General features: G+C 38.4%; 1 protein-coding gene across 1 annotated transcript in view; it reads left to right on the top strand.

Annotated features, from left to right (window-relative positions):
• Nucleotides 1-11,930, top strand: part of VPS50 (VPS50 subunit of EARP/GARPII complex) — a 122,928-nt gene extending 110,998 nt beyond the window's left edge. The window contains exons 23-28 of the mRNA XM_066354054.1: nt 1,105-1,253; nt 2,388-2,484; nt 3,497-3,655; nt 6,426-6,547; nt 8,469-8,658; nt 11,220-11,930. Coding sequence (XP_066210151.1) covers nt 1,105-1,253; nt 2,388-2,484; nt 3,497-3,655; nt 6,426-6,547; nt 8,469-8,658; nt 11,220-11,339 — 837 coding nt within the window. The 3' untranslated portion in view covers nt 11,340-11,930. The remainder of the gene's footprint in view (nt 1-1,104; nt 1,254-2,387; nt 2,485-3,496; nt 3,656-6,425; nt 6,548-8,468; nt 8,659-11,219) is intronic.
• Nucleotides 11,931-14,775: the final 2,845 nt, after the last annotated feature.

Raw genomic sequence — 14,775 nt, 5'->3', positions numbered from 1 at the left:
GGGTCTGAGAGTCCAGGCTTCCTCACTCGGCAGTCTGGAAGATGATGAGTAAATAGCCACCAAAATTATAATAAATAGCACAAGTAACCAGTTAGTACCAAACCATATGCAATTTTATTTTTTTTCAGGAGTGGGGTGATTGTCCTCCTTTATAGTAGAAAGAAAGAAATAATGGAGCTACAACATTGATTAACTTGCATGGCTCCCTTATTCTGACTCTCTGCAGAAAGCACAGTTGTTCTACAAATAACTTTTAAATGCTGATTGAATAATTAGAAATTGGAGACAGTATCTTTAGTAGAAGATAGGATATAAAAAAGAACTAACAGAGTAAGACCATTTTCTAACTTGAAAAGTTTTATAATGTTTTTTTATTTTGCTATATTTATAAACCTAAGTTGTACTCCCAGAGCCTTATGCATTTAATATATCTTTTATTCATAAGAAAATGTTGCCTATTTGTGACTGTAGAATTGACTTAAAAAGTAAACTACTTTTATGTTTACCCTTCAGGTTTCTTTTTGTGTACCTAATTTTTGTGCCTTAATTTATTTTGAGGATCTTCTAAAGCTCAACACACCTTTTGGGCATTCCATTAACCAACTTCCTTTTTATCAATAATTTGCCACAGACAGATACAATACAGTTGGTTGGGTTTCAGTTTATAACTACATTCTAGTCCTTTCTTGGTTAGGTTTGGGTGTGAAATGGTTAGTCACACCATGATTTTGATATTTACCAGCTTTGTTCTCAAGAGGCAATCTCTTTTCCCTTACGTACAAGTTCTTGAAGGGCGTCTCAGTATTGTCTCTATGGAACATAAATTCATAAAGATTCTTAATTCATAAAGATTTCTTGTGTTGGCCAACTTTAGGTCATCACAGATGATATCATATAGAGTTGGATCATTTTCACTTAGAATAAAAAGGAAAGTTCCAATAGTAAGAAAACATAAAAGAAGGAAGGAAAAAAAAAAACAGAATAGGAACTAAATGCAATTAACGCATGCCTAAGAGTGTTTTCATTATAGTTCTGATTTTGTAAAACCGCATGGTTTCTTGCTGTTAGACTCGCTGTTTCAGACGGTGTGTGTTATATTTCCAGGAAGTCTCAGCTGACCCGACTGCCACCCTTGCAGCAGCAGAAGAGAGGAAGGAGAAGGTGCCGAGCCCACACCTCAGTCACCTGGTGGTTCTGGCGTCTGGGGATACACTGTACGGGTTGGCAGAAAGAGTGGTAGCCACAGAATCCTTGTAAGTTGTTACAAAGCACTTGCTTTGCCCTTGAATGTTTGAGAAACGTTATTAAAGTAAGCATGTACAGTTAGGCTTCTAGCTGTACACATCTTCCACTTCTCAATACCACCTAACGTATTTCTGAGAAGTATGTGGTAAACTAGATTACCAGTGCATTTTTAAAAAGCTGCATGGTTGGTTTTCAGTTCTGTAAATGGAAGGAGGAAAATCTTTTAAGTTCCTATCTTTAGCAACATAATCCTTGCTTTAAGTAAAACCTTTTAAAAATCATGTTATAGTACACTATTTTCCTATTGAATGGTGATTCTGGCAAAACTGCACTTTGTCAGTTTTGCATTATACATAGTCTCTCCTTGACATCTGCAGGGGTGCTTCCTGACCTTTATAAATCCCAGTTTTTAATACAGTTGAAGCATATAACTTCTTCCATAAAATGCAGTCAGTTATAACGTACAAATTTTTGTGTGCATAACAAAAGCAGAGAGCAGGGCGGCTGCCTGCCAATGCCCGACTGCTGTGCACCAGCCTCCTGACCGAGGGCCATGTGTATATCTCCACAAAGGGAGCTTGTTGCGTTTTACGAATGTTTGGGTAACTTTGGAAGTTTTAGATGTTAAATCCGTGGTTTCACGGGTCTATTGTATATAATTAAATGGGATCTTTAAAAGAAATCCTTTTTTTTAATAAATTTTTATTAATGTTAATGGGGTGACATCAATAAATCAGGGTACATATATTCAAAGAAAACATGTCCAGATTATCTTGTCATTCACTTATGTTGCATACCCATCACCCAAAGTCAGATTGTCCTCCGGCACCTTTTATCTAGTTTAAAAGAAATCCTTTCAAATCTTCCTTTAGTCTTTGTGTTATCTGTGCTCATATCTTAACATGCAGAACAGCGTAACACAGCTTGGTACCCAGACCAGCTACTTTGAAGTCACCCCTCTTCCACCTGAGCTCATGTTCAGTGAGAAGCTCAGCTTTGATTTTTGTGTAGGTTGTAGTTTGCTAAAGTGGAAAACTATTTCAGTTAGACTTGCTTAGAGATCTTCAAGATTACTTACTGGCAATATTGGCAGGCGTGCAGTCCTGTCCTTTGCTTACAAGGGGCTTGTTTGTTCCCGGCAGGGTGTTCTTGGCCGAGCAGTTTGAGTTCCTCCAGCCGCACCTGGATGCTGTGATGCCGGTGGTCAAGAAGCCCTTCCTTCAGCAGTTTTATTCTCAGGTCAGAGCCATCTGTCTTCTGTATCGTTTCAGCTGGGGGCAGGATGAGACTGTCACACGTTATGTGGTTCTTTTTTTTTTTTTTAACACTAAGGATCAGTCTCCAAATCCCAGGACAGCTGGATTAGAATATTTGTTTATTCACCCCTGAATTCCTGGATTAGATTTTTTCTGAGCAGCTCATACAACTTTTAGTCTAGTGAGAGAGAAAGCCAATATATTTAAAATACAAAAAGGGAAAAGAGACAGTGGCAGGTTAACCCCGTCTGCAGGAGGAAAGAGGTGTGGTTGAAAGCAGGTTGTCTGGAAAGGCTGTTGGATGAGGTGATGTATCAACTTGACCAGCCAGGTGAGAGGGGAGCATATTCCAAACCAAGGGGTGCTTATCCGAAGGGCAGCAGTGGGGGGAGAGCGCCTGGGGACAGCACAGATCATCAGAGGAGGGAAGGGCTAGTGAGGAGAAAGTGCAGAGCCACAAGCAGGAGCCACCCGAGGCAGTGCTCCCAGCCAGGAAGGTGCTGGACGTGACTCCGGTCCTGGGAAGCGCCTGGAGGCTTCTGGCCAGAGGCAGCAGCGTGGTCCTGGTCCCTGTGTTTCAGAAAGTGTGCTTTGGAGGCATGTGAGGAATGCACTTCAGAGGGTAAGCCTGGAGGCAGGGAGCCTGGCTCCAGAACTATTACAGAAACACAGTTGAGAGACGATGGAATCTTGAGATGGGATAGTGGGAGTAGAAATGGAGAGAAGTAAAAGGATTTGAGAAGTATTAGCTGGTCTCCATGAAAGTCTGTAGTTCTTTTAGAGTTATAGTGTCTATTGTCCTCAAGTTGATTGAGTGTCTCAAAATTATGTTTTGAGGAAGACCTTTGTCCACAAAGTATTTTTATAATATAAATCTCCAAATGAATAATGTTTTACTTTCAGATATGATGTATACTAGAAATAGAAGCAAAATAGTCTATAAACTTGATACTTTTAAAAAACATTTGTTTTTATTTCTGTGAAATTAATTCCAGACAGTCTCAACTGCCAGTGAACTACGCAAACCAATTTACTGGATTGTAGCTGGTAAAGCCATTGATTATGAACAGATGCTACTCTTGATGGCTAACGTGAAATGGGATGTAAAGGAAATTATGTCACAGCACAACATATATGTAGATGCATTGTTAAAGGCAAGTACTCTAGGAAATCATCTTTGGTAAAGACAATTTTCTTAAGAGAACTGTTCCTTTAATTAGAATAGCTCTGAAGTAAGGTTTTTCTACAGTTTTATATATTCATTATTAGCAAGAGTCCATGCACCTGATTATTCTAAGTTGTTTTTTTTACAGAAATCACACGACCTTTGCAATACCTTTACATTTAATGATTTAATTTATAAAGTTTTCTGGAAAGAATTCTAGGCATTTAAAAAAATGTATGCATCATGAGGAATTCCTAGATCACCTGCCATGTGCCAGCACTGGTCCGGGTGCTGGCAGTGTAGGCGTGAGTGAAGGAACTAGCATGCCCTCAGGAATTGACATGGCAGTGAGGGACAGTAGGACAGAGACGTTAAGATCCGACATGTCAGGTGAGGAATAGACCTGTGTGAAAATAAATGACCTGCAGAAGAGGGTAGAGCCTGGCAGGGTGTGGGTGGGTGGGGGAGGAATCCCTTTGTTTATTCACTTGTGGTCAGGGGAGGATTCTGATAGGTGGGAATTGAGAGGCCTGAGCAAGTGAGAAAATGAGACAGGGATGTCTGCGGTGAGGAAAGAGCATCTGAGAGAATGAGAGTAAGCTTTCCGAACAATTTTGTTTTTCCTATTTGTCAGTGAAAAGGAAATTGGCTCTTCTTAACTCCTGATTTTTATCTCATTTATTTACACAAATTTTTTAATCTGCTTCCAAGGCAATAAATAATAGCCCAGGACACTTGAGAAGCAGTAAACAAACCCAGAGATCACATCAGAGATGGTGGTGGAATTCATGTAGTGTGCTGGTCCGCAGCAGTGCACGGCCCTCTGCCCAGGTCTGGGTTGAAGGTGGAGTGTGTTCCCAGACTCGAGGAGCTAAGGGTGCCAAGATCAGTTAGCATCTAGGAGTTATCAGCAGACCCAAGGATGAGTGACAAGTGGGCTCTATAATTGCCACCTGGAAGGCTTGATTTAGGATTTCAATTGCAATTGTTTTATTTGGAATGTAATTTATAAATAATCACACCTCTTTTTTTTTTTTTAACAATTCTGTTTTTAAAAGTTGATTCTGTTTTTTACAACATGCTAACCATGGTCCACATAGGAATACAAGAAAACAAGAGACTTAGGCACGCAATGGCTAAATATACCAGAGGGAGGCTGTTGCTTCAGTTATTCTTAGTTCCAAGAAACATTAACTATATTTTAAGAAAGAACCAATGCTACTCAGATTAACCTGCACCCAGTTTTTGCAGCTTAAAACTTTTCATAAATGTTTATGATAAACTTCGTTCTATTAATTTTTCAAGTCCAAACTATCAGTAAAAAGCACTATGCTTTGTTGTCTGAAAACTGTCCTAATTAAAATGAGATGATTTTATCACTTCTACAACAGCACTTTTGTGCATGAATTTAAAAATGAGTAGAATGACATTTTATTCAGTAAGCTTATAATTTTATCTTTAAAGTGTGAAACTCTTGAAACCCAAAGGAGAGTTCACTGTAGTGAAGCCTAAATACAGTAGCAAATAGCACTGCTCTACAAGATTCATGGAAGGAACACGTCAAAGAGCAATTCTTTATTTAACTTTTATTTTCAGAAGTAAGCTTAGTGGATTGAAGATGCACTTCTTTTAGCAATCACCTGTAAAAAGTAAACCATAAAAAATTTGTAATTTTAGGAAGTAGCAGAAGATAATAATAATTATGTGGTAGCTTGACTGGTGATGATCAAATCAGATTATTTCTTCCTGTGTGGTGTTATAAAATTTGAAGTCATGTCAGTCTTGACTTGTGAAGCATTATCTAACTTCTCTATTGAGGAAACGGAAGAAAAAAAGTCACTTTAAGCCTTCTTCAATTTATTTGAAATATATTGACAAGGAGGATCAACAGCTTTTATTTATTATTTATTTACTTATTTTTAAGAGCATTTATTTTTGCAGATAAACATTTAGGTGAAATATATTGTCAAGGAGGGTCAACGGCATTTATTTATTTATCTATTTATTTATTTTTAACATTTGTTTTTGTAAATGAACATATTTAGGTGATAACAGTCCAAAGAAACCAGAAATACATTTATTGAAGGCTGACCCAACTGCTGTGTTTATGTAATTGTTGGAATTGTCTGCATTAGTTACATATATCTTCATTTTTAATAGAGTGGTATCATAAAAGTTACTAGTAAGTAGTAAAGATGTTCAGTTTTTCTGTAGGTAATAGAAAATGTTTTATTTTGACAGTCTTTACTAAAATTTTGCAGCTATTACATGATTTTTGAATCATTTGTTATAAATAACTTACTTTCAAAAATATTTAGGAAAGAGAACAATTTATCAGATTGCTCTCTAAGGAATATAGATAACCACAAGTTACAAATAATTCACTGAATTGAAGGCTTATTAAAACACTTTTTAAATTGGGTCTCTTGCAGATATTTTTTAAAAATAGGTTATGAAGCTCTTTTAATACATACTGACAGTCATAGAAAAATTTGAGATGTAAAAACATTTGAACATGATTAGCATTGTTTAATCAGTTGCTGACACTTTCTTTGAGATGAAATGTGATGTACATACTCTGTACAACATAATTTAAACAATATGAAGGTTTTAAAAGTATTTCAAATTGAATTTGATCTCCATTTGTTTTACTTGATTTGATTTTCAGTCTTTATAATTTTTCTTTTTCTCACTAAGATGAGAAAGCAATGTGGCATTGTAATCATATTCACATAGAGCCATGACTTTTGTCTCCTTAGGAATTTGAGCAGTTTAACAGGAGATTAAATGAGGTTTCTAAGAGAGTTCGGATACCCTTGCCCGTGTCTAATATACTTTGGGAACATTGTATACGACTGGCTAATAGAACTATTGTGGAAGGGTAAGTGTTTCATGAAAGCATCATCCGCTTCCTCAGTGATAAATCATAATATATGAATGACATATATCTTATCCTAGTGGATGGAGAGCTAGCTAGAGATAGTTCTAAATAGCAGATAATCCCCTAATAATTCAGGTTTGACTTTGGGATCTAATTACACAAGAAGCCATAAACCTCACTGTGCCACCTGTGTGCTTGCTTTTCTTGCTGCTGACCTGGAGCCTGCTCCTGGAAGAGTGAGGGATGCAGCAGCTGATGGTTCTCTGAAAATTCAGCCAGTAATTATTATTACCTAACAGTAAACTGACAGCACTGTTATTCTTTGTGTTATGTTGGTGAGAAAACCTAGCCTCAAAACTCAAGGCTTACAGAGGTTAAATAACTTGTCTAACCTCAGTTTTTATTTTTATTATTTATTTATTTATTCATATTATTCCCATTTTATTTCTTTTTAGCTATAGTTAAGAGTCAATATCACATTAGTTTTAGGTGTTTGGCATAGTCGTTAGATATGTATATATAATTTACCAAGTGATCCCCCGACACGTTCTCCTTTTTTAAATACACAGAAGACTTATGAACTCCTGATTTGCTGATGGCAAAGTCAGTCCTCACAGCCACTGTATAATTGTTAATAATATCATTATTATTATTATAAACTGTATGTCTTTCATATGTTGCCTTCAAAGATCTGTCAGTAGTAATTTTCTACTTACTCAGAGACCATGCTTACTCTACCTATAACATCTAGAACACAAAAAAGAGGCAGTAATACATTTAAGGTGTCCCTGAAAGCAGATCACTATTTTTATTTATTTTTTATTCTTTTAACTTTTTTTAAATTTAGAAATTAAATGTAATGAGGTGACATTGGTTCATAGGAACACACAAGTTTCCTGAATCCATTTAGAGTGATCTAGAATTGCACATCAACTGAATTGTTACATTATCATTTACCTGATTTCCCTTCAGTTCTTATTAGTTATAAAAAGAATGCATTAGAAAGTGGGGAGGTGACAATGACAAGCTACCAACAGTCCGGCAGTTGGTTTGAAACTGGCAGTGCTATAAATCACAACTGGCTCCATGTTACCATCCTGACTGAAAAGCATTTTTAATAGATTTAATAAAGTAGAAAACTGAATAATAAATGTTTATTATAAACACTTTTAATTTTTTTTCATTTAATTTTATAAAACTTGTTCACTTTAGATTAAGTTTTAGTTTTCTTGCAAATTTTCTTAGGGAAGTACCTTATTCCTACTGTTGGATTCTCCACATTTTGTATGATTGAAGGAATGAGACTCTCACTTTAAGGAATAAAATGTATGTGAAGGTTAATATATTCATTCTTGTTCCTATTCAGCCTTAGAGCACAGTTTTTTAGTAATGTGGGATGCAGAATAAGTCTCTTAGGTGTTTTATTATTAAAAATATGTCTATGCTTTTCTATGCTTACATGCTCATTTTTCAGGTTTGCTGAATGTTCGTGGGAAAATTATTTTTTTTGTTCTCTCTGTGTCAAGTAGTTATAATATTGAACAGTTTTATGAAACTAGGATTACTTTGGAGTATTCATAGCTTAGTTTTAGAAAGAATTTTTGGCATCCAGATAAACTGGAATACCAGTTTTACTTTCTTATATGTGATCATGTTAACTGAGCATGGAAAACAGCATGTAGAGCAGCAAAGAACTTGAGAGGTTTTTCAGTCTCTTTGCTTTGCAAGTAAGGAAACGGAGGCCCAGCTGAGGAAAAGGGCCTGAACACAGTCCAGTCCTTCTGACACAAGGCTCCTGTGCTTTTCCCCCTGTAAAGGAAGATCTTGTCCAGTTTTGGATTAGAGAAACATTTAACTACCTACCGTTTTCTTTTTCTAACAATCGGATCATTTATGGCTTTTTTATTACTGTGTATCTTAGATATGCCAACGTCAAGAAGTGTAGTAATGAAGGTCGTGCCTTGATGCAATTGGATTTCCAACAGTTTTTAATGAAACTTGAAAAACTAACAGATATTAGACCCATTCCTGATAAGGAATTTGTGGAAACCTACATTAAAGCCTACTACCTAACCGAGAACGACATGGAACGCTGGATCAAAGAGCACAGGGTGAGAACTGGGAGACAGCTAATGACGTTGTGTTCCTTCCCCTTTGTCTGTCCTTGTCTGGTGGGTTACAGCAGTGGGCCCCAACCTTTTTTGGGCACGGACCGGTTTAATGTCAGAAAATATTTTCATGGACCGGCCTTTAGGGTGGGACAGATAAATGTATCATGTGACCGAGACAAGCGTCAAGAGTGAGTCTTAGACGGATGTAACAGAGGGAATCTGGTCATTTTTTAAAAATAAAACATCATTCAGACTTAAATATAAATAAAACGGAAATAATGTAAGTTATTTATTCTTTCTCTGCGAACTGGTACCAAATGGCCCACGGACCGGTACCTGTCCGCTGCCTGGGGGTTGGGGACCACTGGGTTACAGAATTCAAAGTCATGAGAGTGAAATAGAGAGGAATATTTGCTTTCGTAGCATGAACTTCTTGGGCCATTTCTTTACCACATTCACACAGTGTCTCTGCAATGCCCTTTGCCTAATCAAGCCATTTTTGAGACCTTTGTGAACTATAACCATAATTATCTAGAAAGACAGCCAGAGTGTGAGCATTAGCTATATTTATCCTGCAGCTGTGTTGTAGGGAACAGCTGAAGTTGGTTAACATCAAGACAAGTTGAATCCAACAGCACTGAAATGATTCACAAGCTAAGGTCTGTTATATAACTTAAACTTTCTTGTAGCTTTCAACAATGAATGAATCAGTGACATCCTGAGCACACTGACAGATAGTAGTGATGATTGAATATATTAATACTAAATGGCTAGATGTAACTTCATCCTCCATTAGATTTTACCTTGACTGTAGATGAGGTTATTTTTGTGTGTGTGGATACATAGATAAGGAGAAAAATACAATTTATTAAGTGTTGTTTAGGATGTGAGTTTTTGACACAGTTCAAATCAACATATATCTCTGGAGCATGCTCACCACGGGGAGCTTTTCTGTATGAGTGTTACTGCGTTTGTCTAGATGGGCAGTATATGAAGGCAAACATAATGAAAGTATGGGAACTGTTAAAATTATCACTATTTTATTTCTTCAGAAACTCTAGTATTCGCATTTATTTATGCTGTAACATCATTGGTGAAGGCTAGGTAAATTTTTAATTCATTTGGCCAGGTAAGGACATAAGGAATTTTTATATTAACTTTATCAGGCTTATCCTTTCTGGTTTCAGCGTTCTAGGAAAATGAAATGACTGTTAGCCTGGAGCTAATTTAGGCTGAGGTTTTTGTACATGTGCCCACTTGTAGGTCAGTTTCAGATCTCTGGGAGCAAAGTAGAAATGTACATGCTATTGTCAATGATTTTAGAATTGAGAAAAATGTCACCACTTTTAGTCCCACTGACCTCTGTCATTGAGAGTCAACATGCTCTAGCAGGTGCAGATGGGCTGCTGAATGTTGCTAGGACCCGTTTAGTAAAGTAAGCGTGACCCGTTCAAGGCTGGTGTCGCAGAAAGGTTGCAAGTAGCTGAGGGGAGAGCACAGCGCCTGGGACCCATTATTGATGCAAGAACGGTGCCCACTGTCCGTTTTCCTCTTTCAGTGTAGTGGGCTCACGTTTTCAGTAATTTGGAAGGGCTTTAACTAACTGGTACTTGTAATTCAGTGAAAATTCCCCAGCAAGAGGGACTGTCCTGTCTTCAAGGGCACTCCAGTTCCAGGGTCTAACTGGTGCTCGAAGACAGTTTGTACTCGCTCAGTGTGACTGGCTGTGTAAGGGGTTCACCAGGTGTCTGCAGGTGCTCTCAGGGCTCAGATATGCAAACTGAAGTCGTTGGCCGAGTTTTCTCATATTTATATTTGGCATTGCACTCTTTAGTGCTTTACCTCCAGAGAAGACACATTCTTTTCTTAGCAGATGATGGACTCGACCTCTCTCCCTGCTGAACTCGCCATCGCACCTCCACAACCACACCAGGGTGGGCACTTTCTGTTCAGTCCCTGCGCTTTCTCATCTTAGCAACTCACTGTCTGAAATTCATACATCTCATAGATGTGTACAGCAGATAATAATACTTACAGTCTGAATTTCACTTACCAGCTACCAATTACAGTGTGAGGGTTTGAAATCCAGTAACTTCCTGATCTTTGTTACCTTATTCATTTATTCTATCTGTAAAGAGTTCTGTGGTTGGAGATTTTTACTTTTTACATACGTTTGCAAAATATGGTGTGCTGGAAACTACTTATTCAGTAGTATTTTAAAGATTTGAAATGTCAGTGTTTTTTGATAATAACAAAGACTGTCATAGTGACAAAGTGTGAGATCTTACACATGCAAGGTTAGGAATGTCAGGTCATCGGCCACATTAGAAAGACCCTAGGCCTTCCTCTTTTGAATGTATGCTGCGGTTCCCTATTCCCTGTCAGTTCAGCTCATAAACAGTTGTCCTTCCTGTCTCAGCCAGTTTCCCCGCTTTCCACTGGCGCCTAGTGCGTACGCAGTGACGGCCCACTGGGACCTGCGTGTCGGCCTGTCCTTGCTCTGCATGGATCACGTACATGTCTGTCAGTGTGCTAAATTTGGATCTTCTTTTTTTGAGCAGGAGTATTCAACGAAGCAGCTGACCAATCTGGTAAATGTGTGCCTGGGATCCCATATCAATAAAAAAGCAAGACAGAAACTTCTGGCAGCTATAGATGACATAGACAGACCCAAAAGATAATGAACACAGTTCTTTTTCCTCCATGCCACCGATCTTCTCTCGGCAAGTGCGACCTGAAAGGCAGACTCATGCCCTCCCGACCGCTGTCCGCTAATACGCTGTGCGTGTTCTTCCCGCCCGAAGAGTGAGAACACTGAAGTTCGTGCCGTCTTCTCAAGTGACTTTTATATGCTCTGATCTTCCTTCAGCTTTTGTCTCCTGTGTTGTATTCCTTCCCTGCAATGATACTACTGCCTTGTTTTAGCTGTTGTTACATGATTACCATATACGTTTTACGGAAGAATGGACTGTAAGTATGTAATTATACGGAACTGTGACAGTATATCCTTAGGCTGTTTTTGGAGAATGAGTTTATGTTGACATTTTTCTACCCTCTGACTTGGTCCCTAATAAGCATAATATTAGAGGGTTAATGTACAGTATCCTAATTATGAGCCCTGCATGATAATTGAGAAGTTCGTGTAAGCAAAACAGTTGAAAAATCAGTATGTTCTCTGTTTGTGAATGTAAGAGTTTGTCAGCTTTAATTTAGTTATAATTCAGTGATCATAAATCAATAAATAATTTAATAAATGCTATACTCCAACATGACCAGCCTTGGTCAGACTCTTTTTTGATATTTTTCTATGGCAGGCAGAATTCATGACAATACAATGGAATTTTCTTTGTGTGTTCTATTTTAATTATCTTACCCCCTGACACCGATGGTGGAGAGTGATTTCATTATGTCTACCTTTTCAGTGCCTGAGTAGCACACAGAATTGTGGTGTTGGGATTTTTGTTGTTGTTGTTAACATGGGACATTTTTTTGTATCAGCTTTGTTCTCTTTGAAGTCAGCTTTTGTCTTAGGACAGCAAACCTTGCTTAGCTGACTCATGGGAAGAACTGTTAGCCAAGTGTAAGTATAGGGTCATATGTTCGCCTTTTTTTTTTTTTTTTTGTATTTTTCTGAAGTTGGAAACGAGGAGGCAGTCAGACAGACTCCCGCATGTGCCCGACCAGGATCCACCCGGCATGCCCACCAGGGGGCGATGCTCTGTTGCAACCAGAGCCATTCTAGCACCTGAAGCAGAGGCCATAGAGCTGTCCTCAGTGCCCGGGCCAACTTTGCTCCACTGGAGCCTCGGCTGAGGGAGGGGAAGAGAGAGACAGAGAGGAAGGAGAGGGGGAGGGGTGGAGAAGCAGATGGGTGCTTCTCCTGTGTGCCCTGGCCGGGAATCAAACCCGGGACTCCTGCACGCCAGGCCGCCGCTCTACCACTGAGCCAACCGGCCAGGGCTGTTCGCCTTTCTTAACTATTCGCTTTGTATGACAGATGTAAAGTATTGTGAGTTTAGCCAGTGATAAACTTTGGAACTCAGTAGTTGTGTAGTGTTCCTCTAAACTTAACTTTGAAGTCAGGGTTTTCTCCCAACATAGTATATGAGACAGGAAAATTTTCCAAGTACTCCTGTCGGCTCTCTGATAAGGAGTTTTTTGCATGTTCTTTCTGACTGGAGAGTAGAAGATATCTAAGCTCACATGGTGTTGGTCCAGGATTTCTGGACATGACCTAGAATGTGAGTAGCTCACAGAATCCTGAAGCATCTCATGAGAAATGTGCCTTGTGCCCTGTGAGTCTTTTGGGAGCAGAGATGCTGAAGTGGTGGCAAAGGGTGACCCAGCATGGAGTTAATAAGGGGACGATTGTCACTCATTGTTCATCAGTGCCTGCAGACATCCACAGATAGCACAGTACAGTATGTTGTGTGTGGAACTAGACGTGAACTTGGAAGGTCGCTTCTGCTCATAGCCATTATCTGTGTACAGCCCCTTGAAGTAAACAGGCATGAAAGAAGCTTGGTCCTGTGTTTCCTGTCATACTCAGCACATAAAGAGCTAGCCATTCTCATTCATTTCTCAGTCGATTAGGAGCTGCTTATTTTGTCTTTTTTACATGGATTATATAGTTGTCTTCCTTTAATTTTTTACTTTAGTTCACTCTAGATACTATGAACAGCAGTTGTCTGCCTGGTAGGGTGTTGTCCAGGGTGACAAATTAACAGTCAGACAGACCTTTTAAACCTACTCATACTTTGAGTCTTCGTCTTCAAAATAAAAATGATAGATGTTTTTGATGCTTTTTGCAAAAGTATTTTGTGCATTAAAAAGTAGCCTAATAAGTGCTAAAAAAAAATCAAAACTATAACAGGAGATATGAATCATGAAATTACCTAATAGCAGACACTTTTTAAATACTTTATGCAGTGATATTGAATTATAATCATAACATTTTGTGAAACTGATTTTAAGATAAATAGAATTGAAAAGCTTGAGAACGTCAGTGGAATTATACATATTTCAAAAACTTGACTGTTAAAAAATTTTTTTTGTGTGTCTAAGTTTTCCTTAACTTTGACATTTTGTATGAAAGTGTCTTGTAGATTATAAGTTGATAGGAGAGCATGGCAGTTTATTCCCTGTGAAAGAATGCTTATTGCTACCACGACATTGTCTCACATTAAAGATACGTAATACTTCAAGTGAACTAGTTTGCTTCAGTTTGTGAAACCTATAGAGACCTTATAAGTTCACTTGGACTAATCACCTCATTTACTGAACTTAAGAAATGAAATAGAATTTCTCTTGAAGCTAGGATGGGGTGGTCCTTGTATCTTTAAGCAGTGTTTTCTTTGAAAGTTCCTATTTAGCTAAGTGCTAAACTGAAACTTTTAAATTAAATAGATTAAGTAACTAAGTTAGATTTCATTATTCACTCACTAGACTGTGATTATAAAAAAGGCTTTAATTCGACCCTGGCTGGTTGGCTCAGTGGTAGAGGGTCAGCCCGTCATGTGGAAGTCCCGGGTTTGATTTCTGGTCAGGGCACACAGGAGGAGCACCCATCTGCTTCTCCACCCTTCTCCCTCCTTTTTCTCTGTCTCTCTCTTCCCCTCCTGCAGCTGAGGCTCCATTGGAGCAAGGATGGCCTGGGTGCTGAGGATGGCTCCGTGGCTTCCGCCTCAGGTGCTAGAGCAGCTCCAGTTGCAACAGAGCAACACCACAGATGGGCACAGCATCGCCCCCTAGTGGGTATACTGGGTGGATTCAGGTTGGGTGCTTGCAGGAGTTTGTGTCTCTGCCTCCTGGCTTCTAACTTCAGAAAAATACAAAAAAAAAAAAAAAAACAGACAAAAAAAGGCTTGTAACTCAATTTACTTTGAAAGCACAGTTATCTTTTGTAATGAAAAATTGGACCTAGAGATGGAATATAAGTTATGCTCAGAGCAAAAAAGAAGTGGCCCATGGGAAAAGTATTTTTATATGATATCCTTTGGAATAATTTGAATACAGACTTAGCAGTTAATCAAGTGTTAGTTTGAACTATTGACAGTGACTAATGACAGAACTATTCTGAGGAAGTTTTGTAAATGTTAAGATCTGCACAGCTTTTTA

This window comes from Saccopteryx leptura, chromosome 12 (genome assembly GCF_036850995.1).
Source record: "Saccopteryx leptura isolate mSacLep1 chromosome 12, mSacLep1_pri_phased_curated, whole genome shotgun sequence".
In the NCBI taxonomy this organism is placed as follows: domain Eukaryota; kingdom Metazoa; phylum Chordata; class Mammalia; order Chiroptera; family Emballonuridae; genus Saccopteryx; species Saccopteryx leptura.
This window is presented reverse-complemented; position numbering and strand designations above follow the sequence as displayed.